Source organism: Pinus tabuliformis, chromosome J (genome assembly GCF_031772625.1).
Source record: "Pinus tabuliformis cultivar Carrire ecotype Pingquan chromosome J, CPIR1, whole genome shotgun sequence".
Classification (NCBI taxonomy): domain Eukaryota; kingdom Viridiplantae; phylum Streptophyta; class Pinopsida; order Pinales; family Pinaceae; genus Pinus; species Pinus tabuliformis.
The window spans coordinates 1,190,642,167-1,190,669,536 of NC_142295.1; the positions used below are offsets into that span (position 1 = coordinate 1,190,642,167).

Here is a 27,370-nt window from a genome sequence, read left to right on the forward strand (position 1 = left end):
CAATTAGCAGAAGCTCCTTTGGTCCTACAGCAGGGGCAACCAGTGAGACCGACAGGAGGACTGTCACAGGGATCAAGTATTGTGACTAGTACCAATATTTTCTCAGGTGCACGAGATCCAGGGAGTTCTTAGTAGAGCTAGTTGAACCCCCCACCACTAGTGGTCGAGCCAACAGATAGGTTCGTTAGACATTGAGAGATGCAGAGGAGTTTATTGGAACTCCTACGACGAACAAAAGACAACGCAGACAACCTGACAAGTACTAAGCATTGGTGGCTCAGGTTGTAGAACCTTCTAGCTTTCAAGAGGCTGCACAACATCATGTGTGGGTAGATGCCATGGTAGAAGAGTATATCTCTATCATGACGAATGATGTTTGGGAGGTGGTACCAAGGCATGAAGACAAGTTAGTTGTAGGTTCTAGATGGATCTACGAGATTAAGTATGCTATAGACGACAGTGTAGAAAAGTACAAGGCTAGGTTCATAGCAAAGGGGTATGCATAGAAAGAAGGGATAGATTATGAAGAGACCTTCGCCTTATTTGCCAGATACACACACCTCTATCTGGTGAATTATATCCCTAGCAGCTCAGATGGGATGGCAAATTCACTAGATGGATGTCAAGACAACTTTCTTGAACGGGGTGATAGACTATGAGGTGTACATAGAACAACCAGAGGGTTTCAAGTCTCATGAGAGGCGCACTCGTGTGCAAACTGAAGAAAGCTCTATATAGACTCAAGCAGACTCACAGGGCATGGTATGGTCCAATTGGCAGTTACTTGTAGCAGATGGGATTTGTCAAGAGTGACGCCGATATGATCTTTTTTTGACAAGATCATCAGGGCTCATAGAGGATTACAAGAGGAGCTTGGCAACAAAGTTTGATATGAAGGACTTGGGGTTGATGCACTATTTCCTATGATTGGAAGTGTGGCAGAAGGATGGGGAGATCTTCCTTGGGCAAGGAAGATATGCTACATATATTTTGAAGAGGTTCAAAATGCAGGATTGTAGATCCATGTCTATGCGCATGATCGCCAACTAGACGAAGATAGATGCATCAAATGACAAGGATGTCGATCCCACCTTGTATAGACAGATTATTGGGTCTCTCATGTATCTGGTCAACACTAGGCCAGATATTTGCTTCGCAGTCAATACTCTCAGTTATTTCATGGTAGAGCCGAAGAGGGTACATTGGGCAGCAACGAGGCATATTCTGAGGTATGTGCGCAACACAGTCGAGTATGGGTTGAGATATACCTGAGGGGATGACGTCAGACTATGTGGGTTCACAGATGCAGATTGGGCAGACAGTTTAGTAGATAGGAAAAGTACCTTCGGGTACTGCTTTAGCATTGGATTAGGGATGGCTTCATGGTGTAGCAGGAAGCAAAAGTCGGTAGCTCTGAGCTCTCCAGAAGCTGAGTTCATGGCAACAATGTTAACTATGTGCAAAAGCTATATGGCTTTGGGAGTTGCTAGTAAGCTTGTTCAGGCAAAGAATGGAGGCAACCAAAGTCTACTGTGATATTTCGAGTTGCATCAAGCTCTTTGAGAATCCATTGTTTCATGACAAGTCAAAACTCATAGATATACGATGTCATTTCATAAGAGATTGTGTACAACGTGGGGCGATCCAACTACTCTATGTTCCCACAGAAGAGCAGGTTGCAAACATACTCACAAAATCTGTAGGGAGAGCTAAGCTTGTCTATTTCAGAAAATAGATGGGTATGGTGGGGAACCTGTTCCAGTAGCAGGGATAATTTTCAGTTGCAGATGTCGCAGTTGTAGCAACAACAAATGAGATGGAGATGCAGTGTTGGAATCAGTAAAATAAGGTCAATAATAACATAGACGCAACATATATTAGAGTTGCGGAGCAGCAACCAAACATCAACCAAACATCAATAGCGTGACAAGGGATTATATCGAGACAAAGTGTTGTGGCAGGGGGTGAAACACTATAACACATTCCTCACTAAGAGAGAGTGTTAGTTTTGGTAGGATCGGGTGTGTTCTAGCCACGAAATTTGGTGGAGAGGCTAGAATACATGAGATCTCCAAAATCCAGAAATCATTTTTGGAAATTCTGCTTAGAAGTTTTTCTATTAGATTATTAATCGATTTTTAAATATTTTCTAACTCCATACTTAGGGAATATGGTTAATTAATCAGTATTAATTGAGATAAGGTGAGAATCGTCTAGAAACTCACATGGATCGATCCATAAATAATCTAAGCCTTTGATTGAGATTTAATCTTTGTTGTTGGAGTCCCAACATAAAGATATAAGAAGGGATCAATGTGGTGATGGAGTATACACCAATGTAGATACTTAGTTGCCCGGGCAATTCGATTTTCTTAGTGGTAGTGATTCAACAGAGAAGATACAACTAGAGGGTGAGTAGTAGGTGGTTGAGGAGGGTAGCAACATCCTAGGAGGTAGTTTTCTAGATCCAGGAAGAGACAAGTGAGAGGAAGGCCAAATTTTACAGAGGCTCTGTGCAAAAATTAATGCGGAAGCTCCAACATGAGGCTAGGAAGCCAATCTCGGGGGCAAAAATTAGTGGTGGAGCGAGAGAAGAATCTCACAGTAATGTTTCTAGTATTTTCCTCAGATTAGATTGCGAGTAGAGCATGTAAATTATTGTACTCAGATTTCAGTTTTGAATAATAATAAAACCCTCATCTGCTGCACCGATTTTTCCAGATTGGGTTTTTTCGGGGGACAATTGTCCAAAAATAACTATGTTAAAATTCTTGTGTGTGTGCTAGAATTTCTTAGGTTCCAGTGTTTTTATTTTCCACAGAATTATTATTGTGAAAATTGCAGTTGTGATTTTATTCGGTGTTTGCCATAGAAAATTAATTGCATAATTAAATTTACAGTTAGAAGAATAATTTCCAGTTGCTACAATAGATGAAATTTTCACAGCCCCATGAGAACCTCTACATTTCCCTCCCTCAAGGATTAATAATTATAATTCTAGTAGTTGTGTTACCTAGACTTGCTTTTGTTGCATTGTCGAGGAAGAGTATGTAATAGTCATGTTTCCTTATCATGTCATTTAATTTCATTATTTGAGGATTTGAAACTATTTATTATAAAATGAGTCTTTGCACCATGAGATTTCCTTAGTAAGGTTCTAGACTATTGAAATTTACATATCTTATATTACATATCAATAAAAATAATAATCTAATAATCTAATATCATTAATAATCAACTAAGAGCCATGAATCATATCAATTCAACTTGTGACCATTTAATGTTTATTTAAAATGTCACATGTCATAGCACAAATCATTAATCATGTTATCAAACACATTTTTATCGTGTATATATTTTGAGTCTTTATCCTACTTATTTTGTATATTTTTAGTTATTGGAGATAATTTGTTTGTAACATTGGTTTTGTATCCGATGTAATATCAACCCGTGGCCAAATTTTGCTCATTATGTATTATGGAAGAAATGATTAATATGCACTAACAAAGATCAGAGTTTTCCAAGGAGATCTTTAAATTATGAAGCATTAAAAGTAATCGACAACTATAGTTGGAAAAGACTCAAATCGAGGAATAATAAGAGTGCATGAGCGAGGAATGTTGGGGGTGTCTAACTAAAATACATGCGTTGCTCTTAGGGTTCTCAAGCAAAAAACACCAAGAACTATCGATTGAACAAGTTGTTGCCCTTTAAGAATCACTTTGCTGTAATATTTGGAGCCATCATGGTGCTTCATGGTTACTATGCCCTTATAGAATGTCGAATGAGGAATAGATGCATATGGGAAACCTATAACTTTGTTTATCAAATGCTAAACATGGCCTCTAAGAGCCACCATCAAGTACGTGCATTCTCAGAAAGAGACACCATTGTGGAAATTAGGGCATGCATCTATGAGACTATTATCCTTCATACAACAAAGTTGATATTGTGTTGCATGCCACAAAAAATAATAGTCAACAATCACAAAATAAGGGTCACAATAAATTGTGTTGTTGCCTTGAGTACCGACTATCCAAAATAACTCAATCAATTTTATGAAAAATGCCACCTAGTATTCCAAAAACATGGAAATTCTGATGCAATAACTTGATTTATTTGAAGGAAAGATACGTAGGTGTTAAGTGAAAATTAAGTCACTTGAGATAAATAATAATCCATATATGTAAAGAACAATGGAAATGGACCATGTTAAGGGAATAATTATTTCAAAAGTTCCCATACCCCCATTAAATTGAAACTTAATGGTATGCATATTTGTTTGTTGGACCCTTCCACTTTGTGTGCTCGCTTAGTGTGGATTTAATGCTCATACGACCACCACATACTTAATGGAAGTGAAAATAACATACTCAATTGAGAATTGAGGTAGCTCATGATGAGACTTTCTACTCTCTTCCTTGAAAATGACAATTTAAAAATTGAAAACAAATCCATTGCTACCCAATTTAATTGTTTAAAATGCGAAACTAGTCACCAAAAGATTCAAGAAATCTATTAGGATTGCAAAAAAATGCACAATCTCTCAAGAAATGTTGCACAATTTTGACAAAAGCCTAGTAGAAAATGATAAAGAAATTGGCTGTTTAAGGAAACAATGATAAGGAAATTGGTTGTTTAAGGAAAATGGCAATATCTATTCTGAGTAACAATAAAGGAACATCGATTGACGTAGTTGAATCGATAATATTTTTAGAAGTCAAGGTACAAACTAGAATAAAGGAAACCTCACAAGGTTGATCAAAGTTGAAAAACCAAGTATCTCTATCAACAAAGTTTTATCAATTAACAAACCATCAGAAGCATTAAAGGACTGTCTAGTAATTGAGATCAATCAACAACAATTGACAAGGGTAACCTTTTAACCGTGTAACAACAAGAGTGATCAATCTAAACAATCCTTTAATCAACATCACTTGAAACAAATTGTGACACTAACTAGACCCCTCAATGCATGATACCACACTACAATCTCCTAGGTGACCTTAAGGAGGTTGGGGTTATAAGATTTTCACTTCTCTTATTCAACTCAAACCTATTTTTGAGGCTGACATTGTGTTTTTCTTGTTGAGAGCTTTTTGGTGATATTAATTTCATTAAAATTCGAGCTTGAATCATTGAGATATGGTCCTTTGAAGGTTTCGTGCTCGGTCCCATGTCAATGTTATTAAATAGTTGACATGTGGTAGATGATGTGGCACCCCAAGTCCACGTGTTGCCCTGTGGGTGGTGCCAAGTCACTGCCATGGCTACTCGACCTTGTGATGCCAGCCATTGGCTCTAGCTTATTTATTTACATTAAATTATATAAATGGTTTTTTGAATTTAATTGTAATCAATCACTTAATATATTTATATTCATATTATTATGTTATAAACTAACCCACCTGCCATTAAAACTCACATGGGAACAAAATCCACATGCTAAATACCAAAGTGCTGATTGTTTCATCGGCCATTGGGAACATCCAAAATTTACTGTAGAACTTAAAACATTTCTCTGATTGCCAATGTCGTAAAACTCTGAACTTTTTGCTGTCTGTCGACGGGGAAAAACTCCAAATTTTTTGTTGATTACCAATGAGGTAAAACTCAATTTTTTTTGCTAATTTCCAATGAGGTGAGACTCCGTATTTTTTGGCAGCGGCCGATGAGGTAAAATTCCAAACTTTTGCTGATGGCCAATGGACTCATAGACCATTAGTGAAATTTAAGATTTAACTTTTGGAAACTTAATTCAAATCGTCGATTGTCAATGGAGCAGATTTAGCAAGCTCTGCAACAAATCTAGGAGAAATTTGTAATGAACTTTAGGAAAGGTCAACTTCATTAAAAGATCATTTAAATTTATGAAATCATACGCTATGCATCAAGCCCATTAGATTACAGTAATGGATAAATTCCTTACCCATAATTGCTGAAATTTATATCAGAATCCTTGTATGTAGGCATTTATATGCATATAAATATCTTTATATACATAGTGCATAAAATATTTCTCGCCTCTAGAATGAATTATTACAATAATTTAGCATATTTAGGTAAATAAGATTCTTAGTGGTATTTACCGAAACCCTAAAATTTATGCAAACTTTAAAGCATTTAGCATTTTATTAATATATATAGTTAAAGTCACAATTGAGGAAAAATAAGGCAGTTTGGAAATTCCTTATACTCAAGTAAATAAGCATATTTAATTAGAGTCACTACCCACCATTATACATGCACATATTTTCCCAAAGATAGGTAGGAGTAATGTGTAATTGATTTCTTTGGTGCAAAGAGATAGGTAAGCTTGTTATGTAATTAAGCGTATTAGGATTGGTATGTAATTAAGCACATTATATGTAATTAAGCACATTTACCATGAGTTACTGCTCACCATTATTTATGTAAATCTTTGCACATAAATAGGTAGCTAAGTCAGAGGACACGTCCCTCAGGGTCTTGTGTCCCGTATTTCACGTGTCGAACACGAAATGTGCCCTAAAACATGTCGAAAACGTTTTTTCTCGTGTCCTCCAATCAAGTCACGTGTTATAGACTTGGAAAAAACGTGCTCTAACGTTTTTGGCTCTTAGGACACGTGTCCCACAAAAAGTGACATTTAAAAGCCATGACTCGCCGCTGAAGTCGAGTTTGCTCGCCACCGAAATCAAATTTGCTATGCAGTGTGAGGAATTTCATTGGATGCGAGCACAATGCTCACAACTTCACATTGAGAGTGCAGTTCACAAATTCACATTGAGAGTGCAGTTCACAAGTTCTTCTAAATCTCTAGTTTTATTTTATCAATCGTGATATTTCTAAATTTCTAGTTAGTAGTTTCTTATGTGCTTGAACAATTGTTAATAACACAAACAGTGAAAGTTGAACTGTGAACATCATTGATGTAGTAAATTAATAAACTCACTAGTAACTTACAAAATAGTAAATAGTAAATAGATATTTTCATGATTCATATCTATGGATGTTCTAATTTCTAAAAAATATGGATCAAGCACTATATTTCAGTATTATATATATATATATATATATATATATATATATCTATATATTATATAAAATGTGTCCCTTGTGTCATGTTTCCGGGGTTGTTGTGTCTCGCGTCGAATAATCGTATTTACATGTCCTCCGTGTCTCGTGTCCTCTTGTCATGTGACTTAGATAGGTAGGAGTAATGCGCAATTAATTTCTTATATTTGGACATTGAATGACATCCACTCATCCCTGTAATAATTAAATTGTTCCTAGAGTTACCACACCCCCAATCATTTTGCTACTATTTTGCATATAAATCATATGTAGGTCATATATTAGTATATATTTACTCTATGTATAAATCTATATGGTTATATTTATATTTATGTGAAGTGAGGTTTACCTCTGATGCATGCTCAATAGCTTAGGCCATACTATACCCATAACTCACTCATGTAAAGGAAGAGATAGAGGAGGCGTAAAGTTACAAACTTGTACTCTTTAAGATCATCATATCCATGTTTTACCAAACGAATTTAGTTGAGGCATAATATTAGTTTGATTTTGGTTAACACATTTTAAGCAAGCATAATTTAAGGCTTCTCAAAAGCCCATTACAAATCAGACATCAAGGCCCAAGTCTTGGCTTGAATCCTTTTTAGGAGGTGCTCTTAAAATGCCTTCAAGCTACAACTATATTTTAAGACCGTTTGATTTTTCTTCCACAAGTATATAATGACTCTTCATTCACTCCCAGAGAGGTCTAATAACTTGTCTACCATTCAGGATAACTAAGAACCCAAAGTTGACTTGTATATATTAACTTTTTAAGAGTAACAATTCACTAGAGAAAATTGTATTCTCTTGTCTCCAGATGTTTTGTGAAGACTCAAAACACTTTATCTTCCTCATAAAATTCAAGGATTCAACGAAGGAAACAACTATAGTTTAGAAGGAAGAAGCCTTAAGATCAACTCCCACTTAAGAGAATTGCATACAACCAAGGAAGTCACATTACAACATCTTGATATTCCATGACACAACCATTACATCATACTTGCCCACAAGCAAATCCTTTTAGCAGACATACACAAATTGACCCTAAAGGCTAATATATAGAGATATCAATCTTCAACATAATAATCTTCTTGAACATTGACAACTAATGTCGTAACTAGACATGTATGACAATTTAACATATGTACCACATTCCAACTTCCATAGAATAAAAGGCATATATTTTCATGTCTAATTTACCGACATCATTTAAGAAGCAAATGAACAATAATCATATGAACAAAGGAAACACTTATCTGAAATTCCATTCCAGCAATCAATCTGGGGAGGAAAATTTACCACCAAACCATAGCCTCAGTTGCACCAATGCTCTCTGTAGTTGGTCACTCCTTATCGTGGCTATGATACCACAAGGGAAACTGTAACGCTTAGAATTTGGGATGGGTGAAGGTAACTCTTCCTTTCCAATAGAAGAACATTAGAAAAATCCTCTACCTGTTGAGCGTGGGGTCTCCACAAATTTTGGATGACTCTTAGTTGGCTTTGTATAACAATACATAAGTCCCTTTGTTGCTCTATAGTGCATGGACAATTTCCTTTCCAATTGCTTATCATGCTTAATGATTTCCTTGCCCATTGCTTATCATGGTCACCAAACATGCATCAATTTGTGACACACACTTATTAGCTAAGTTCTAGAGCTCTTCTTGACTATTTGGCATGCAAAATTTGTTTTTAGGGAGTCTAAAACACACCAACATAATTTCAATCCGTCATTGGGCATATTTGGGTACTTGAAACACAATTTATTCACTCAAAATGCTTTGACCAACATTGCACATTGGCAACAATCTACTCACAATTTTCCTTTCTTCAGGCACTCCTGTGTTTTTGCTCTCCCCTTGTATGGCCGAATCTCCTCGTGGATGTTTGCTCCACATGTTTTTCTTCCATTTTCTTTCCCACACCATTTGGGTCAACCTTGAATTCTCAAATGGGTACTTTCCCACACTGCCCCTTGAGTTTTGAAGGTACTCCAAAATCACTACTCAACCCCCATAAATGTGGTAGATGGTTGTGTCGACTACACAATACTTCATTCAATGAGCTATGGGTTGGTGGGAAAAGCAAAACTAGAAACTTGAATTCAAATTTTTGCATAGATCTTTTGGGTGAGGTTTTTCTAGCAATAATAGGCATGGCTAATTTCTCATAACCCCCTCACCAGTTCCCACTCTTAGTATCATAGTTTGTGTTAGTGCTCATATTTCTACTCTACTATTAAGCATTGTTAATTAATAGCGAAGTATTTACATACACATCATTTTTAAAATGTTCAGTTTGGTCTTATGCAACGAGAACATTTTAATGTTGCTACAAGTGATAACGACATAATTAGTTAGAGTAATCTTGGGGTTCAAAATGGGGTTGTTATACAAAACTTTGTTTACATTCCTAAATACCATTACTCCAATTCAAATTGTTTATGGTAAGATAGTAAAAGATGTCGTAATCAAATGTCTCACCATACAGTTTCAAAAGGAATCAATTTAGGGTAGATTGAACCATTAACCATGTGACAATATTTTTCAATGCTTCTAAAGTAACATCTTATTTCCTCAACCATGATAGCATCAACAACAACCCATCAAATTAAAGCATTACAAGTATGAACGAAGATGTAACGTTCTCTGCACCTTGCTTTAAAGACAATGCATCTGCTAAAGGGAAGGACATGCAATGTACATGACCTCATTACATAATAATAATAATATTAATAATAAAATAAAAAAACAAACAATTAAAATGTAGAGTTATCCCTCTAGCATGTGACGATTCAATGTTTCTGTAAAACATTAGTGACCATTGTTGAGATCATCAATCATATTATCAAACATTTTATTCTATATGGTTTTTTAAAATTTTATCCTACTAATGTTGGATATTCTTAGTTATTGAAGAAAATTTGTTTGTAACAACCAAGTTAGCTCCAAAGGCCTTCATCATTATGATGGGTTCCCCAACTCCTGGGCTTGCATGCTTGAACTTAGCTGCGAGTAGAACTTTGTTCAACTTACCCGTTTAAATTTATTTTTTCTTCATTCCTCCTACATTTCCATAGGAAGTTCTGATTGGCTTCCCAATTCGAGAATTCCAAGTGGGCCAACACTGTTGTGTATAGATAGTGGGCAAGAGCACCAATTTGATCAAGCATAACCTTTCATGGAAGTTAAGCCTGTGTACCCTTGGAGAAATATTTCCATCCAGTTTTCTCTATTATAGGAATTCAATCAAATATCATCTCAACTTTTAGTGTGATTGGTACTCCTCTGTTCTAATTCTAATCAATTGAAAATTTTAGCATTTGAACGATTTGTCCAAGAATGTCGCATGATGTATTCCATTTGAGGATTTTGCACTTTGTATTGTTTGTCACCACCGGATGTCTCCTAGAAGGTGGTTAGAATTGCTTTGCACCTCTTGTCAATCATTGTGGAAGGTAAGAGGTTGTCATTAACAATTTGTGCATACTTTATGAGCCTTAATCTATGCGATAGTAATACTTGGGATAAATGAAGCTAGTGCGAAATAATGTTTAGAGAGTGGTCTAGGTTTTCAACCATTATAATGTAGAGAGATGGAGAGTTGGGGTATCCTTTTCTTAGTTCCCTTGTGGCCTTAAAGAAGGGGGTTGACCTCACATCGACCATGGGAGCTATCTAGGGCCTTGTAGTGTAAGTCTTGACTCATCATATGAATTTCACTACAAACACAAATCTCCTTGTCATTGCAAATAAGAATTATTGTCTTACTTGGTTAAAGGCATTCGCTATATCCAACATGATGATCATATACATCCTTTTGCATTTGTTTATGCCAACTGCTTCTTGGATTGTTGTGACATTTTATTTGATTAATCTATGCAAAATAATTCTTTCTTGTTCTTCAAACATCAATACCTGCATAATGGTTTAACCCCACATTGCATGAAGCGCGAATGTTTTTTGGAAGTGGGGATGCAGGAGCGTCATTTCCCAAAAATCTAGGAAGCAAAGCGTCTCGGAAGCGTCTACTATATATATATATATATATATATTTTTTTTTGCATTTATATTATAAAAAACACCCCAAATACCAAATTAGTTGTAGAAGACATTAAAACATGCATATTTTTACATAAATCAAGATAGATATGGTATCTATGATTCCATTATACATCAATGATTAATTATTCGAGCATCGACCATCTAGATTCTAGCAATTACAAACATACATCAAATTATTAAGCATATCATAAAGCATAAAACTTTTAGAAGATAAAATCATCAAACATTCAAGTAACTTATCTAGCAAGTCAACAACTGTCAACATGAGTAATGTCCAAAATTCAAATAATAATGTTTACAAAATAGGCCAGTTGGCCACCACCAAGACTCAAGTACACCTTGAACTAGGAAGAGTAAGACAAAAAAGGTTCAAATTCACAACAGGAGTCTAGAAGTCTAATCTATGACAAAGGTAGTAAACTGTGAATATATCTACTAATCTCTCCTTCCACCATGAATAGGACGTGAGCCTCCATGTGGTGGCAATGAAGAAAATAGTGGCTCTGGAAGTTGTGCAGTGACTGTGGAACTCGGTCATCATGATCCTGGATAGGAGCATCTTCTAATTGCTCTAATTGCAACACTCCATCCTCCAAATTGGGCTCCTCTGGATTTCTGTCTCAAACCTTAAGGCCATTATTAGTCTTTGCATCATCACGGTAATGGGACAACAATCACAAGTTGTAGTGAACATAAACCAAGCTTTCTGCTTGGTCTAAACTTAACTTGTTCCTTTTGACACCGTGGAAGAAATAATAAGAGCTCCAACACCTCTCTACAGAAGAAGTGTTTACCACTTGTGAGAGCACCTGCAATGTCTTAGTTTGTAGAAGTGGAGTAGCACCTCCATGCGTGTTCCACCACTCAAGAGAAGAAAAATTCTCTCGATCTCTAATTGCATGCATGCTCCCAAATGGATTAGTGCTAAGTGTATAGTTGCTCCGCTGTTTCTGTACCATGGCAACCTCCTCCTCATTAGGGACTAATTTACCAATGCTCTCATATAACTAGATAGAACCTCTAGATCTAGGTGTGGTTTTCTCCTGCTCGCCCACAGGTGCTGGTGTTGAAAGCCATGATGGATGATAGTATTTAGGTGTCAGAACATATGCTAAGGCATGCAATGGAACGTTTAGCATATCCCATCATTTTTCCACCTTTGCACGAATATAATTGTACAAGGTGATATCTCCAGGCTCAACAATGCCTTTAATATGCCCCAACATGATATCCATTTGCTCATACACCTCCCCATTTATTGGCCGATCTGAATCTGCAAACTTGATCATGTAATAAATTGGTTTGGTGAATTGCAAAACATATTTATTCTGTGAACAAAATAACATGTCAAGAATAGTGTCCTTGGCTACATTAGCACCATCTCTATCAATGTTAATTTCCTCCCATGATTCAGAGGTCACCATATTAGTTAAAGCTTGTCTCACCTTCACTAGCCACCTAAAGGTGAGGTAATAACTTGCGAATATTGTTTTTGCAAGTTTAAGCAACTACAACTTGGAGCAAGTGCCATAAAAGTAGTTTATCCTTATATGCCTTGTGACAAATTTAATGAGTTGCTTCCCTCTCTTGTAAAGCTCATTAATCCATCCGCATTCTTTATGCTTCACAATATCTTGCATCAAAAGGTTTAATGTGTGCACCAATTACCCAAACCAAAAGATGTGTGGATGAGTATGCTCAATAATTTTTCCTGCCTTACAATTTGCTTCATTATCAGTGATCACTTGAACCACATTGTTAGGACCAACATCTTTGATTGACTGCAATAGGAGATCTGCAATGTTTTGGGAAGTTGCATTGATGGAGGAGGAGTCATGACATATAATAAATACTGCACCACTAGCAGAAACACCAAGAACATTTATCAAATGTTGGTTTCTAATATTCTTCCACCCATCTGATACAATATATACCCCACAATCCACCCACTCATTTGTAAAATGTGTCAATGCTCTTTGAATCTTTGCTTTTTCTCTTTCTAATAACACTGTTCTAGCTTTCTCATAGTTGGGGCTCTTGTATCCTTTTGGGGCTTCATTGATGGCCTTAACCATATCATGCCAATAGGGAGAGCGAAGCACATTGAATGGTACACCTCAAGCTCAAATAAATCGGACTATCTTTCCATCCACATCATCCCTCCCAACAACATTCATCCCAACAACATTAAGGAAATCCCCTATTGTTCTTCTACTTCCAGAGGTTGCAAAAGTACTATGAGGAGATGAGCTATCAAATGTAAAGGTTGCACTTAATTCAGACTGAGTTTTTTGTTTGTTGTTTTTTTGTTGTGCAACCTCATCTATTTGGATCTATTTTCTTCTTTGTTCAGTTGAAACATTTGGGCAAATTTGTATCACCACAACACCCTTTTTTCATCACTGTCTAACACCCCACAAAGTTGCGTCCTCACACGGGTATATGAACCAATGTATGGTTTTCCTCCATGACAATCGTGAGGGCACAAAAACTTGTAGCTTCCACCACCTTTTCCCCCTTCAAGTTTGGTGACATAGTTCCGTGAGGGTGTCAATGCAGCTTTCCCCTCTAGTGTTTCAATGTTCTCTTCAGGTTCATCCCCTTCCTCTTCAAACCCTTCCTCCTCGTCATACATTGGGTCACTCATATGGTGACCACTATCCTCTTGTTCTTCTTCCCTTGTATTCCTACTCCCCCTTGCCATCATGAAAACCAAACGTGGAATGATACATAAAAGTCAAAAGAACACTATCTTGGAATATGAATATAGGTGGTGGACAACCTGCAATTAAATGAGCAAGAAGAAAGAATGGGAAGAGTAGGAAAGGGGGGAGAAAAAATACAAAATATAATGACAGAAAAATGAGGGAGTTTGGGGTTTTCACTTACCTATTTAGCTCTTGTAGATGGAAGCGCTTCTTTACTCCTCCTAGCTCCTCCTTCACTGCTCCTAGATCCTCCTCCTTCACTGCTCCTAGATCCTCCTTCTTCACTCCTCCAAGCTCTCCTCAAGTCTCTCTTCTCCTCTCTTCTCCAAGCTCCCAAAAAATACAAGAGTGATTAAATGAGAGGAGAAAAGGAGTTTTATTCCCTTCATTCTTTTCCCTAACTCAAGCTAAACCCACCCCCAACCACAATTAAGCAAAAAAAATGAATTTAGTGGGTCTGCCTCGTGGTCCTCGGAATTGCTTGGGATCCGCCCGGAGTCGGCGTCGATCCGTGGCGGATCCACAGGGGATCCGGTCTCGGAGTTGTAGTTCGGACGTATAGAACTGTGGATTTTGCCGGACGGTTCCTATAGAGCATGAATCGTTTTTTCCGGCCCGATCCACGGTTATAGTGCCGGATCATCCACGAATCCGACTTTTGATCCCGTGGGGGGGGGGGGGGTTTCCTGCACCTCTGGTTGAACCTATAGGAAATGATATTGGTTGCAATCTCTGGTTCCATGCTTCACATTGCTTCATCAATTACCTTAATGGTGATGGGCCTAAGGAGATTAACATTGTTTGACTCCTCCAATGGTCATGGTTTTTTAGCCAACATTTATTCTTGAACTTGAGCAAGAAGAAAGAATGGGAAGAGTAGGAAAGGGGGGAGAAAAAATACAAAATATAATGACAGAAAAATGAGGGAGTTTGGGGTTTGCACTTACCTATTTAGCTCTTGTAGATGGAAGCGCTTCTTTACTCCTCCAAGCTCCTCCTTCACTGCTCCTAGATCCTCCTTCTTCACTCCTGCAAGCTCTCCTCAAGTCTTTCTTCTCCTCTCTTTCTCTTCTTTTCCCCAAGCTCCCAAAAAATACAAAAGTGAGGATATGAGAGGAGAAAAGGAGCTTTATTCCCTTCATTCTTTTCCCTAACTCAAGCTAAACCCACCCCCAACCACAATTAAGCAAAAAAAAAAAAAATGAATTTAGTGGGTCTGCCACGTGGTCCTCGGAATTGCTCGGGATCCGCCCGGAGTCGGCCTCGATCCGTGGCTGATCCACAGGTGATCCGGCCTTGGAGCTGCAGCTCGAATGTATAGAATTGTGGATTGGGCTGGACAATTCCTACAGAGCTAGAATCGTTTTTTTCGGTCCGATCCATGGTTACCATTATTGCCCACGAATCCGACTTTTGATCCGGGGGGGGGGGGGTTCCTGCAACACTGGTCTAACCTATGGGAAATGATATTGGTTGCAATCTCTAGTTCCATGCTTCACATTGCTTCTTCAATTACCTTAATGGTGATGGGCCTAAGGAGATTAACATTGTTTGACTCCTCCAATGGTCATGGTTTTTTAGCCAACATTTATTCTTGAACTTGAGCAAAGTTTGTTTCTTCTTTCGAGAAGAGGTCCCTAAATGGAAGAAAACAACAACCTTTATTTAAGAAATATCATTAGCTTTTGATCCATCTGGGATGGTGATTTTAGAAATGTTTTTTCTTATTGTTTTGAAGTTAGATTGGTCGTGGACAAGATCAACGCTTTTGCTCCCTTCTTTCAACCAAAGAATTCTTGATTTGAACCTCTAAAATCCTCCATCGTTTTAGGCTTTGACTCCTCCAATGGTCATGGTTTTTTAGCCAACATTTATTCTTGAACTTGAGCAAAGTTTGTTTCTTCTTTTGAGAAGAGGTCCCTAAATTGAAGAAAACAACAACCCTTATTTAAGAAATATCATTAGTTTTTGATCCATCTGGGATGGTGATTTTAGAACTGTTTTTTCTTATTCTCTTGAAGTTAGATTGGTCGTGGACAAGATCAATGTTTTTGTTCCCTTTTTTCAACCAAAGAATTCTTGATTTGAACCTCTAAAATTCTCCATCGTTTTAGGCTTTGAGTAGGTTGGTGTGAATCTTATTTTCCCTTGCTCGGGTTAATTTAGAGTTGCCTTCATTAATTTGGCATTGAATTTCTTCAAGACACTGTTGCTGGTTCTTTCTTGCAAAATGTCTTCCTTGTGTGTTATGGCCCATTCTTCCTTGTTTTTATTTTCTAAACCTTTTGTTCTATTACCTACCAAGTTCTCACTAGGTGTAAAAGCCCTAACCACAAGGGTGAGACCCTAAACGCAGCTCAAGGCAATCCACCACTACTGCCTTAATGGCTTTTGCCTTTCTTGCTTTAGACTAGAGGGGGTTCCTAGTCAAGGGGGGTTTCCTTACATTAACTAAGCAATGTGTTACATTGTTATAGCAGTAGCAAAAGAGAGATTCCTGTTATTATATCCAATTAATGTGAATGATAATGCCTTTAATTTCACCACTTAAATCATATTTCAAATTAGTTGTAAAGATTAACCAATGCAACACAAGGCTAAATAAATGTAAGTAGGCTCAATGCTATGCTATGAAACTCAACGCATTTGCTTATGGAAGATAAAAGATCAATTCTAAGTCTGTCTTGGAGATAGTAATTGCAGAAACTTCAGATTTAAAAGATATATATGTAGTGTTACTGAGAATGCCCCACCAGGGCCCACTCCTCCTCGGAACCACTCTTTGAGTGGGTCTGTCTAGGGAGCACACTTCCTGAATTCAGAAGCACACTCCAGAAAAATTTAAGATGCTCCCTACTCTTTTGGGAGCACGGTGTCTCTAGGACACTCCCAACTCGTTTGGGAGCATGGTGTCTCTAGGACGCTCTCAAAGTGAGAGAGTGCACTCCCTAATGGAATGTTAAATTCTTAAGTAAAACTTTAAAAGTCATTTCCTTTATCTTTCCTTTTTATCCCATTCAAAATTTAGCGGATGTGATAGGTTTTAGGATTTCTGGATTGATGGGATTGAGACATTTTCATCGACTTCTTCAAGTATGAGGGTATGTTATGGGTAATTAGTGAAGAGCACCAAGCCCTATATGTGCCCCAGTGTTGGTGGTTTTGATTGTTGAACTTCTTTTTTATGGCCTTCAAACAAATGTACTCTTCACTCAAAACCAAAATCATTGATCAGGCATGTTAAGCTTTTTCTACCATTTTTTAGGGATTAGGTTAGGCAGTTTATCAAAATTAGGTGGTGTCAACTGATCTCCCCTAAAGGATTGGGGTAGAGGCAAAGGCTAGACAAGAGGCAAAGAATGAAGGAAGATACTAATGTTGAGGATCTCAACAAGTGGTGAAACATGCATGGCGGTGTTACCTTACAACTACACCATTTGGGAACATGGGTGCTTTCACATTGGTAAACACCTAGCAACTTGCTTAGTTTATTGTTTGGCCCTTTCAGTCTTCATACATCAGTGTGCAGATGGGCTTGTTGACCTCTACTGGTCAACTACCCATGCAGTGCACCCCGTTTTTCTTGACAGAAAGAAGCAGCACCTGATCAGCATGTCCGTGCCATCCTGCCATCATCAGCAGCTTGATCATTTCAGTTGTAAACCCAGTCTGCATATATGAATTGTAAATAATCTAAGCAGATCAGAGTCTGTAAAGCTGCCTAGGTGGACCTAACTTTCTATGATAATCTATGTCCCGGAAGGTTTTTCGTCTCACCGATCCATGGATCGGCAGAGTTTTCCTTCAAACCTGACCCCAAAGCCGGGATGGATTTTGTCATTAGAACTTTAGGAAAATCCTAGTGTGTTAAATCTGCTAGATTATAGTTGTGTCGCAGAACTGGGTGTTTTGTGAGGGTCTGTATTAAATGGGTTTGTCCCTTAAGATGTAATTTTGTAAAAGTCATGATTTAATGTGTCCTGAGGGTCGAGAAATGTTTTAAATCCCCTCATGAGTCCTAAGTCCTAGGTCCTAGGTGAGGTTTCCGAAAGCTTAGTTCAGTGATCCATTTTAAATGAATTAAAAAATTAAAAAATGAATAAAAATAATAAAATAATAAAAAATAAAAAAAATTAAAAAATGAAGCAAAAACCCTAACTAATAAAATAATAATATTTTAAGTTAATAAATTGACGGATGAGATCAAGAGATGTCTTGATCCTCATCAGCGGTCGAGATCATTTCTACATGGATCACTCGAACTAGCCGTTAGGATCATTTCCTTTATATAGGGTCTTAGGGGGTCATTTTCAATCATCTGAGCTGTGAGTCTGTACTGAAAAAGCTCTCTTGTAATCTGATTTACTGGTTAATAAAGAAGACTTTGGGGTCCAAATCTGGCCGGTGTTACTCTCTGGAATTGCTGTGAGATGTTTATTTTTCTGCATATTTCAGTTTTCATCCATTAGTTTTAGCTTGTTTTTAGAGTATTTTGAGCACAGGTATCTTGTTCACTTGCTAGGGTTTGAGTGTTGCTAGGGTTTCTGGAATAATGGCAGGTATCTCCATTATTTCCTGAGATCTAGCAGCATTCTCTCTCTCTTTGCTGATGGTTGCTTGAGATGTGCAGGAAAACCTTTCTGAAAGAAATCGTGGGCGTTTGGGGAAGTTCTAGGCTGAACCAGCCGACTCCCACAGGCTTTTCTTTGCAGAGCCCAGCTGATTTCGCCCTGGGTTAATCATTTAAAGTTTATTTCGTATTTTACATTGAGAGATTTTCTGTCTGTTCACAGCAAAGTTCAAGTTTCTGACAAATCTGAAAATATTTTTGTTATTATGGCTAAATCTGGCTGTAAGGGGCCAAGTTTGTACATTAATTAGCTGATCTAGGGTTTTAAATTTTTTGATCTGTACAATGTTCATTAAGGATTAGGGTTTTGTTTCCTTGAAATTGCAGGAACATTTCTTTTTATTTTTTAGGGGTTTCTGAGCAAGAAAGACCGAAAGTTTTGTGATCAACGGTTTGACATGAGGTGACAACAGTATTTTGCAAAGATACTCAGTTGTTTCCTTCAGTATCCTCGTCCTGTTATCCATGTGAAGGGCATCAGGCTGCCTCCAAAATTTGCGTGAGCCCTTCCACGTTGTGGCTTCATGCACATGTCCGCCGACAAAAGAAAAGGACTGCAAACAGAAACGTGCACCCTTCATCCAACTTCACACCTTGCTATTCTTGATCCTCGCTACATTGAACACTGTCAAGGACGCAGATACCAGTCGAATTTCATGTGCACGCTCAGCACTTAGTTGTTGATCGGGAGTTTAACGTGAGGTTTTTTTCATCGCATATCCTTTTTGACATCTCGTTTCCTGTAGCTGAGCCTGCGTTCCCCTTATTTCGGTGGCAGTCTCCTCCTTTCACCGCTGTCACCTGTGCCTATCGAGATTTCCTTCCTGCGTACCTGCAAAATCCGAATCTAGCTGAAGTCTTTTAACAACAATTCTTCAGGCATCGTTTTTTTTTGAAAGCATTCGCGTGGGCATCAGAGCGTAAGAGCATAAAACCGATTTCAAGCCGTCTGCTATCAACACTTCCGCTGCTGGTATCGAAAATCATTTCAACGGGCCAGGTTAAACGCAGGTAATCTCCAGACATTAAGTCGATTTTGCTCTGCGTGGTTACGCCCAGCCTTATTTCCATTTTAACGCAGTTGATAACCTGCAAATTGTGATTCGTTTTTGGGTTTAGCGTAGGTTTTGTCAGATGTAACGCTTTGGTTATTCGATATACATATGCGTGGTTTATAGCTTAGTTTATGTTTAGGGTTTGTATGTAGTTACACTTCATTTGACTTCGATTTTGTTTAGCATAGCTTAGGTTAGATTTAAATTTCGATTTTGTTTTATTTAGTTTAGACTTTTATAAAGTTTTCATTAGATGATATGTTAATAAGTTTTCAATAGATTAGATTTAGAATTATTTTTTTTTTTTTATATTTTTGTGTTATATTTAAAATAGATTTTAATTTTAGATTGTAATTTAAATTAACATAGATTTTAATTTATTTTTAGTTTAGGTTTTGTTTTATATTTTTTATATAGTTTAGTTTTAAAATTAATTTAGTTTTAGAATTTTAATTTTTTAGATTTTTAATTTCCATAATATTGAGAAAAAAAAAAAAAAAAAAAGATTTAAATTTTTTTTTGAAAAATAAAAATTTTGTGGGAAATTATTTTTGCAAGTCTCAGGAGCTTTCGCGTTATATGTTTTATGCTGAGATGCTAAATTTTCAAGTTTGAGATACGAAATATGATATCTGGTTAATAATTTACGATTCTCGTGGTGGTTTTAAGCATTCATCTTTTTAAATTTTCAATTGCTGGATATCGTTTTGGTCATGTGATTTAGCTGATGATAGATGGTTGCTGTTCATGGTCCATGTTTCTATATCATTTAAAAAGTAATCGTTTCTACATCAAGTCTCTTAAGGCACTGGTCTGCTCAATTAATCAAATCCATCGAGTCCTTTTCATATCGTATCTCGTGTCTCCCAACCAACTGGTCGCCAGTTGGTCTCATCATCTCACAGGGACTACCCCCCTTAGCCACAGGAGACAGGCTTAAACAGAGGGATCGGGGATCAGAGTGACAGCCCCCGGTCTGAGCGTTGTCGTGTCAATCTGCGCGACAACAGGGCTATTTTGTAAACATAACTATTTGGTCATGTTATTGTTGACAGTTGCTATATAACCGATTTAATTCCATAGGTTAATAGTCTCCTCTCTATTATGTGGCTTAAAAATTTATATGCTTGTTTGTAGTTGCTAGAATAGATTCTAGATGGTTGATGCTCGAATGATTAATCATTAATGTACTATTGATTCCATTTTACCTTCATTAATGAACAAATATGCATGCTCTCATATTTTTTGCAACTATTTTGGCATTCTGCATGTTTTTTTAATATAAGTGCAATACACACACTCACACGCACACCAGATGCTCTCGGGATGCTTCGCTCCTGAGGTTTTTTGGAAAATGATACTCCTGATGCTCCCACTCTGCTCCGTGCTTTAGAAACTATGGATCTATGAGCGACCCAATTTAAGAGATGCAACAAGTGATAGTAAGCCTCAATTCTAGCAAATCAACATAGGATTGTGAAAATAAAAGGGTAGACTCGCTCAATAAATGTGTAAGCTAATCTATGATTTCAGATGAAATAAGTGCAAACTATCGCAGAAACAGGTGAGACATCTAGGCCTTTTAGGCTCAGTGTTGTGAATTCCTATCTCGAATCTGTACTTATGATATATTGAGATGTGAAAACGAGATCTAAAACAAAAATGTTATGTCTCTTTAAATTTTAAAATATTTCCAACCGGCAATAAGAAGGAGAGCAACACAACAAAAATGTCCAGGGTTTTTTCCGCTTAAAAGTAGGACAGCTTTTTGACTAATTAGAATAAGTTCAAACTTGATTTTTATGCTATTCTTCATTGAAACAAACCATAGCTAAACCAGAATTCAATGCGCTGTCAAGATCTTGAAGCAAATACACAAGGGCCCCAACAATTGCACTTGATGTGCTTGTTTCGTATCTTGTGTGTTCAAACCAATGTATGGGATTATGATATCGTTGCGAATAAAACTTGATAAGTGAAAAGTAGTGAAATCCAGGAGAACAAGTCAAGAAAAAACAACTACAAAATCTGTACACTCGATGTGGGTGGAGTGGACCACAAGAATAATATATTTCTCTGTTATTGTTACAAGGAGAGCAGTGTATCACTGTATTTATGAATTTTTATATTAGAGAATTCAGGTTATGGTTTACATTGAGTGAGATTTCACCATCTATTAACTGTGGATTAAGCAGGATTCCTCTGTTAAACTTTATTTCAGTAATAATATTCCACTGCAAATGGACATTACATAATAGGAATATCTTTGAAACGCAACATGTCTACTGCTTGGTAATAACCAGGATGGATTTCATCATTCTGAATTAACTCTAAATATGATGATGATGGATCACAATCTGTTAAGTTTTGGCATGATAACATGAATTCCTTGTCAAGAGTATAGTACTTGTGTGCCACAGTAAATATTTATTGATTCTTAAAAGTATTTTCTTCAGACACACAACTTCACAACCTTTTCGAACTTCCAACTGCACCCTTGTATGTGGATTACAAATAAATAAAGGACACCACCTGTATCAAGTGTAAACCTTTAACAGAAATAGATATTCAATCTTCTGATTTTCTTGCTCTATTGAATTTGAACAACCTGTTAAGCACACACTATCACAGCAGAGTATTCAATACCAATATGTGTTTCCAATGAAGGTCCAGTAGATTAGCCATTTATTTGGATATCAAACCAACTGCATAGAGAACATCAGGTCTAATTTGAGCTGCCATCCAACATGTTTTATTTTGCACATCTTCTAAAATAACAAATGTTTGGATCTACCACTATGGTTCTCTGCCTAAAATCTAGTCCTTCCAGATGTCTATGATCTTGACATCTTTCTTGTTCCAGGGGAGACTTGCTATAATGAGAGGATTAACCCTTTGGATACTTTCATAAATGATTGTACCTTTCTGCAGAAGTGGAAAATATGACGCTACCTGTAGTTGTGAAATATTTGAGGAGTATTTATTAAAAGGTCAGCAGGGGGGCAAAAAATATTGGTACTTGATGATTATTAAGATTATAATATTTGAATTTTAAATGTCTTTTGCCATCAAAACTATGTTTTCATATTATAGTAACACAGCATATGCAGACTTTTATATAGAATACGTGCAGAGATGTGGACAAAAGGATGTGTTTGATTATATAGGCATACATGGTCATCTACAGCTCATGATAGTAAAATATTATTGAATGATATCAAACTTAAGTAAAACTGTAAACATCAGAATTGTATTATATATACACCAAAGTTATATGGATACATATTATAATCATCGAATTATAGTATTGAACATTGAAATAAAGAATATGTATTTAAATTGTAGACACCTCTTACATAATATGCATAATCAATGACTATTAATGTTAAACATTTAAATAAATAATATTTATTGAAATTGTAGGTACTACTTACATGATAAGATAAGGGAGGGAAAAATAATATGGATATGTAGGTCCATTATGTTTATATATTAGTTTGTTGATGATTTCTTGGAAAAAATATTCATGGTATGTTATTTATAGTATCTGTGGAGGCTACACTTTTTATCGAGTAGATAGTTTTCTTAAACTAATGTTATATGAATATCATTACTAGCATAGGTAATGTATCACAATTAACTGGCTTAAGACTAGATTAGTACATGAGTTCTACATGGGAAGGAGATGTCATGACCAATGTTTTAAAAACCGGAACCAGTGACCGGACCGGTCCACCTAATGAACCGGGTTTCGAACCGGAACCGGCTGAACTGAGACTGGTCAGGTCTAAACGAATTGTTTTTTAAAAATACATTAAATAATTAATTTTTAGTGAAAAAAACTATTTTTAAGATTTAAAACCATGATTCCAAGCCAATAGAAACAAAATATGCAAGGTTTTCTCATATATATACCATGTAAAGGTGAATATATCAAAATGGCATTGAGTGCGATACATATCCACAACAAAATACATAATCAATGAGGCTCTAAATGGCCTCTAGAGTCCGAAAACAATGCTCTAAGCTATGGGGTCACTGACCTACTACAAGTCTACATATCAACGATCAACAACATGAGCACTCGTCATCATGATCAAACTCATCACCACTACTAGACAAGAGATCATCAACACGAGCTACATAAATAATATGGCTCAGAGTTTGAGGAGTCCTAAAACTCCTCTACAACTTTAGTAGTAGTAGCAAAAATAGACATCAAAACTACAAATCACTGATCAACATGGTCACTCATGAAATTCATCATTGATTCAACACTACTTGAAATACATAAACGCCATCGACAAGAGATACATAAACATCATCTAGCTCAAAGTCTTTAGACTTGGACTGCTCAACCTTGTCACATAATAGAAATTGAAAGGGCTTAACATGCCTAACCAATGATTTTGGTTTCAGTGAAGGGTTCATCTCCTCAACCTTATAATGTGGTAGAAAAAGATTAGCATGCCTAACCAGTTGTTTTCCTTTGAGTGAAGAGTGCATTCTTGTTAAAGACATGGTAGAGGAGTTCAACAATCAATACCACCAATATCAACAAAGTCCAACAATCAATGCCACCAACATCAAGGTTCTTAAAGGGCTTTGTGCTCTTGATCAAATGCCAATCTCATACCCTCACGCATGATAGAATCAAATGGAAACATTGCAAACCCCCAAACTATGAAATCCTGAAAACCATTAAGTCTGCTGAAATTTGAGTGAAATCTAAGATTCTAGTTTCTCCATATGAAATCCAATGAGGTTGAAACCACTCTCAATCATCCTGAGTCATTTCATGGCAATGTTAAAAATTGAAGTAAAAGGAAGGATGAAAATGAAAATTAAAGAAATGAAGGATGAAAATGAAAATTAAAGGAAAGGAAGGATGACAATGAAAATTAAAGGAAATGTCACTTTTACTTTAAGAATTTAACATTACCATTAATTGCCAACATTGCTACGGTTGAGATGTGTCAGGGAAATGAGAGGGTAGGCATGTTTTTCTTGGAGGGACTATGTCTGGAGGAAAACAACCCAACCTTCCCTCAAAACAGCTTCAAAACTCAAAAAAATGCATTCTGTGGGCTTTAAGGTTGCCCTGCAATAAACCGGCCAGTTTATGATGGAACCAGCCGGTTAGTACCGGTTTTTCTAATATTTTGGCGAAGGGAGGGGTCAAACCGGGGTTTTCTGCTGGTTTGACCCGGTGGGCTAGTGAACTGGCCAGTTTGACCGGTTCTGGCCGGTTTTTAAAACACTGGTCATGACTGGAAGTTGAAAGTGCTGAATTATTACCTGATAGATACAATAGTTATTTGACAAATGGATTCACACTGTTGCTGTCAGATGTTATGCTAGGTGTGCTGTGCCACTGGTTAATTTTGTAAGTAATAATTGTCCCTGTAAGGTTCAAGGAGTCCTGTTAAATTGATTCTTCTTGTCTTTCACAAATTCCATTCTACTTATTTACAGCTACCTGAATTGGAGTGGCATTGTCATTCCTGCACATGATAAAATCTTTAAAAGATGTCTCTGAAGGAAATGGAAAATCATTATTTTGTACAACTAACCTAGAGAGTGATAACCAAAGAAGATTGACTGAAATATGAAAACTTTTGTCAATCTTGCTCAAGTCATTTCTTAAACTATTTTAGTTATGGATTCCAAGTTCTGTTAATTTGCATGATTCTATTCTAGGATACTGACTACTAGGATTAATATCTAAATTTTCCTTACATGACATGGACAATATGAGCTTAATCTTTTCCTTGTCATAGTTGCTTATTCACATGGATTTTATGTTATTCACAACTAAGTATATAAATGGGAGATGTTGGTTTTCATCTTCGGATTGCGACTGAGTGGCTATGTCTATAAGATTAATTCATCATTACTGGTGTTGATGTAAAAGAGTTAAATCCTTCCCTGTAGTTTTTTGACATGGATTAATGTTGACAGGTTCTTGCGGCACTGTCTATCATGGTCTTTGGTATGGTTCGGTATGTTTACTCACTCATTTTGGCTGTTTACCAAAATAGATCTGGTTTGAACTGTACATAAATTTCCATTTTTAAAACTTAGTAATTTTGGAGTTTCAACCCCAATGTGGCCAAGCATTCACTCAGAGTATATGAACCCCATAATAACCTAATGTTACTTGATGCAGGATGTAGCAATAAAGGTCTTCAGTGAGCAGGAATATTCCACAGAACTCATTGACACTTTTCGAAAAGAGGCATGTCCTCTGTTACCTTTCAACTTGCTATTTGATTGTGTTGAGAATTCAATATGGCAGTGAGTATGTTAATTCTCTTTTAACTTGATAACTGTTTGCGTTATCTTTTACCTTGTTAGCTTTGTTCCTTATTATTATAGTGTGAGATACATCAAAGAGCTACCAAAAACAATAAGAACAGTGACACAGTATATAGGCTGCAAGCCAGGGCCAAAACCCCTCCCCTTGAGGGGAAAACCCTTAAATCATTTTCTCTTTTTATAGATCTTTCAATTGACGAATACCATGACCTAATGACTCAGACAAATACTCTCCAAGATCAAGGTCAACTCAGCCTCCTAGTGCAGGAACTTCAACCTCCTACTGTAGATCCGAAGTTCTGTCTCCCTAGCAACTGCTGCTGCTCCTCTTAGAGACTTCGATCTCCTTCGTATAGTCTCCTCTTCCCTTCGCTTGCCTTTCCTTGAGACTTAGGGCTAGTGAGACACCCTAAGTGACCTTCGCTTGACTTCCTTTCTCTCTTTCCTCTAAGGTCGAACCAAAAGATAGCCCCAGTGCAGAAACCATAGCCTCGACTTGCACGTGAGAGAGAGAGAGAGAGAGAGTTCACCCAAGCACTTCGACTTCCTTTTCTTCTTCTTCGTCCTTTTTCTTCAACTTCCTTTTCTTTCCTCTTCTTTGCATAGAATGAGATGAGTGTGTCTAATGGAGGATGAGTTCCTCTCTCTATATAGGCTTCTTCAAGGGTAGACGTGGCTTTTCATGTAAGCTGACTTGACAACTTCCTGGCCTACTTGATCTTGGAGGTATTTCGACACTTTAAAGTTTAAAGACAAAACAATTTTTTCTTTACAAGATACAATGTGCACATAGGGTCTTCAGTATATGTCAATGACTCTTAAACCTAGGACAAACCCTAGAAGCACTCAATGGGTGCTTGACCTATAAAATAAAAGAATTTGAGCATGAAACCCATGCTCCAATAATAATAATTTCTTTTCATTTTGTAATTTACAAGAATACATTTCATACTTATGAAGACTGAACCTAGTTACACATTTTTCAACAGATTGAACAACCTGTATGTGGACAGAATGCCTCCTATATTCTGTGATTGCTTGATTGGTTTCATATGCATAAATTTACTTGGCAAGAATATCTAGCTAATATTTTCCCTCTATATTGGATGACTTTGAAATGTGTTTTTCCTCTAAGTATTTGATGGTGTTGCTGGATATACTTGGTTTCATTTTTGTTATTATTTTATGCAATTTATCTCAATCTGGAAATTTTATCTTTCTTTTGATGAAGGTGTCACTTATGAAAAGGCTAAGGCATCCAAACATACTTCTTTTTATGGGGGCAGTTACATCTTCCGAGCGGCTTTGTATTGTCTCAGAATTTCTTCCAAGGTTTGTATTCATCACTTTATTCCTCATGCTTGGATGTGGGCATTTAATTGTGATATTTTTAATGGAATGGTTTTTTGAACCTGGTAGATAGAATAAGATAAGACAAGAAAGACCAAAAAGTTAGGTCAATGGGACTAAAAAGTACAATCGATAGTGACCAACAGTATGAGGGTCTGTGAAACTCCTATAAGCTAAACGCTA

At 36.8% G+C, this 27,370-nt stretch overlaps 1 protein-coding gene across 2 annotated transcripts in view; it reads left to right on the forward strand.

Annotated features, from left to right (window-relative positions):
* Positions 1–27,370, forward strand: part of LOC149231354 (uncharacterized) — a 215,675-nt gene that overhangs the window by 118,754 nt on the left and 69,551 nt on the right. For both annotated transcript variants that reach the window (XR_016248060.1, XM_089379181.1), the window contains exons 5-7: positions 25,481–25,521; positions 25,689–25,757; positions 27,069–27,169. Coding sequence is in view for 1 of the 2 variants with exons in the window: in XM_089379181.1 (XP_089235307.1) it covers positions 25,481–25,521; positions 25,689–25,757; positions 27,069–27,169 (211 nt within the window). In the remaining variant the exon portion in view is untranslated. The remainder of the gene's footprint in view (positions 1–25,480; positions 25,522–25,688; positions 25,758–27,068; positions 27,170–27,370) is intronic.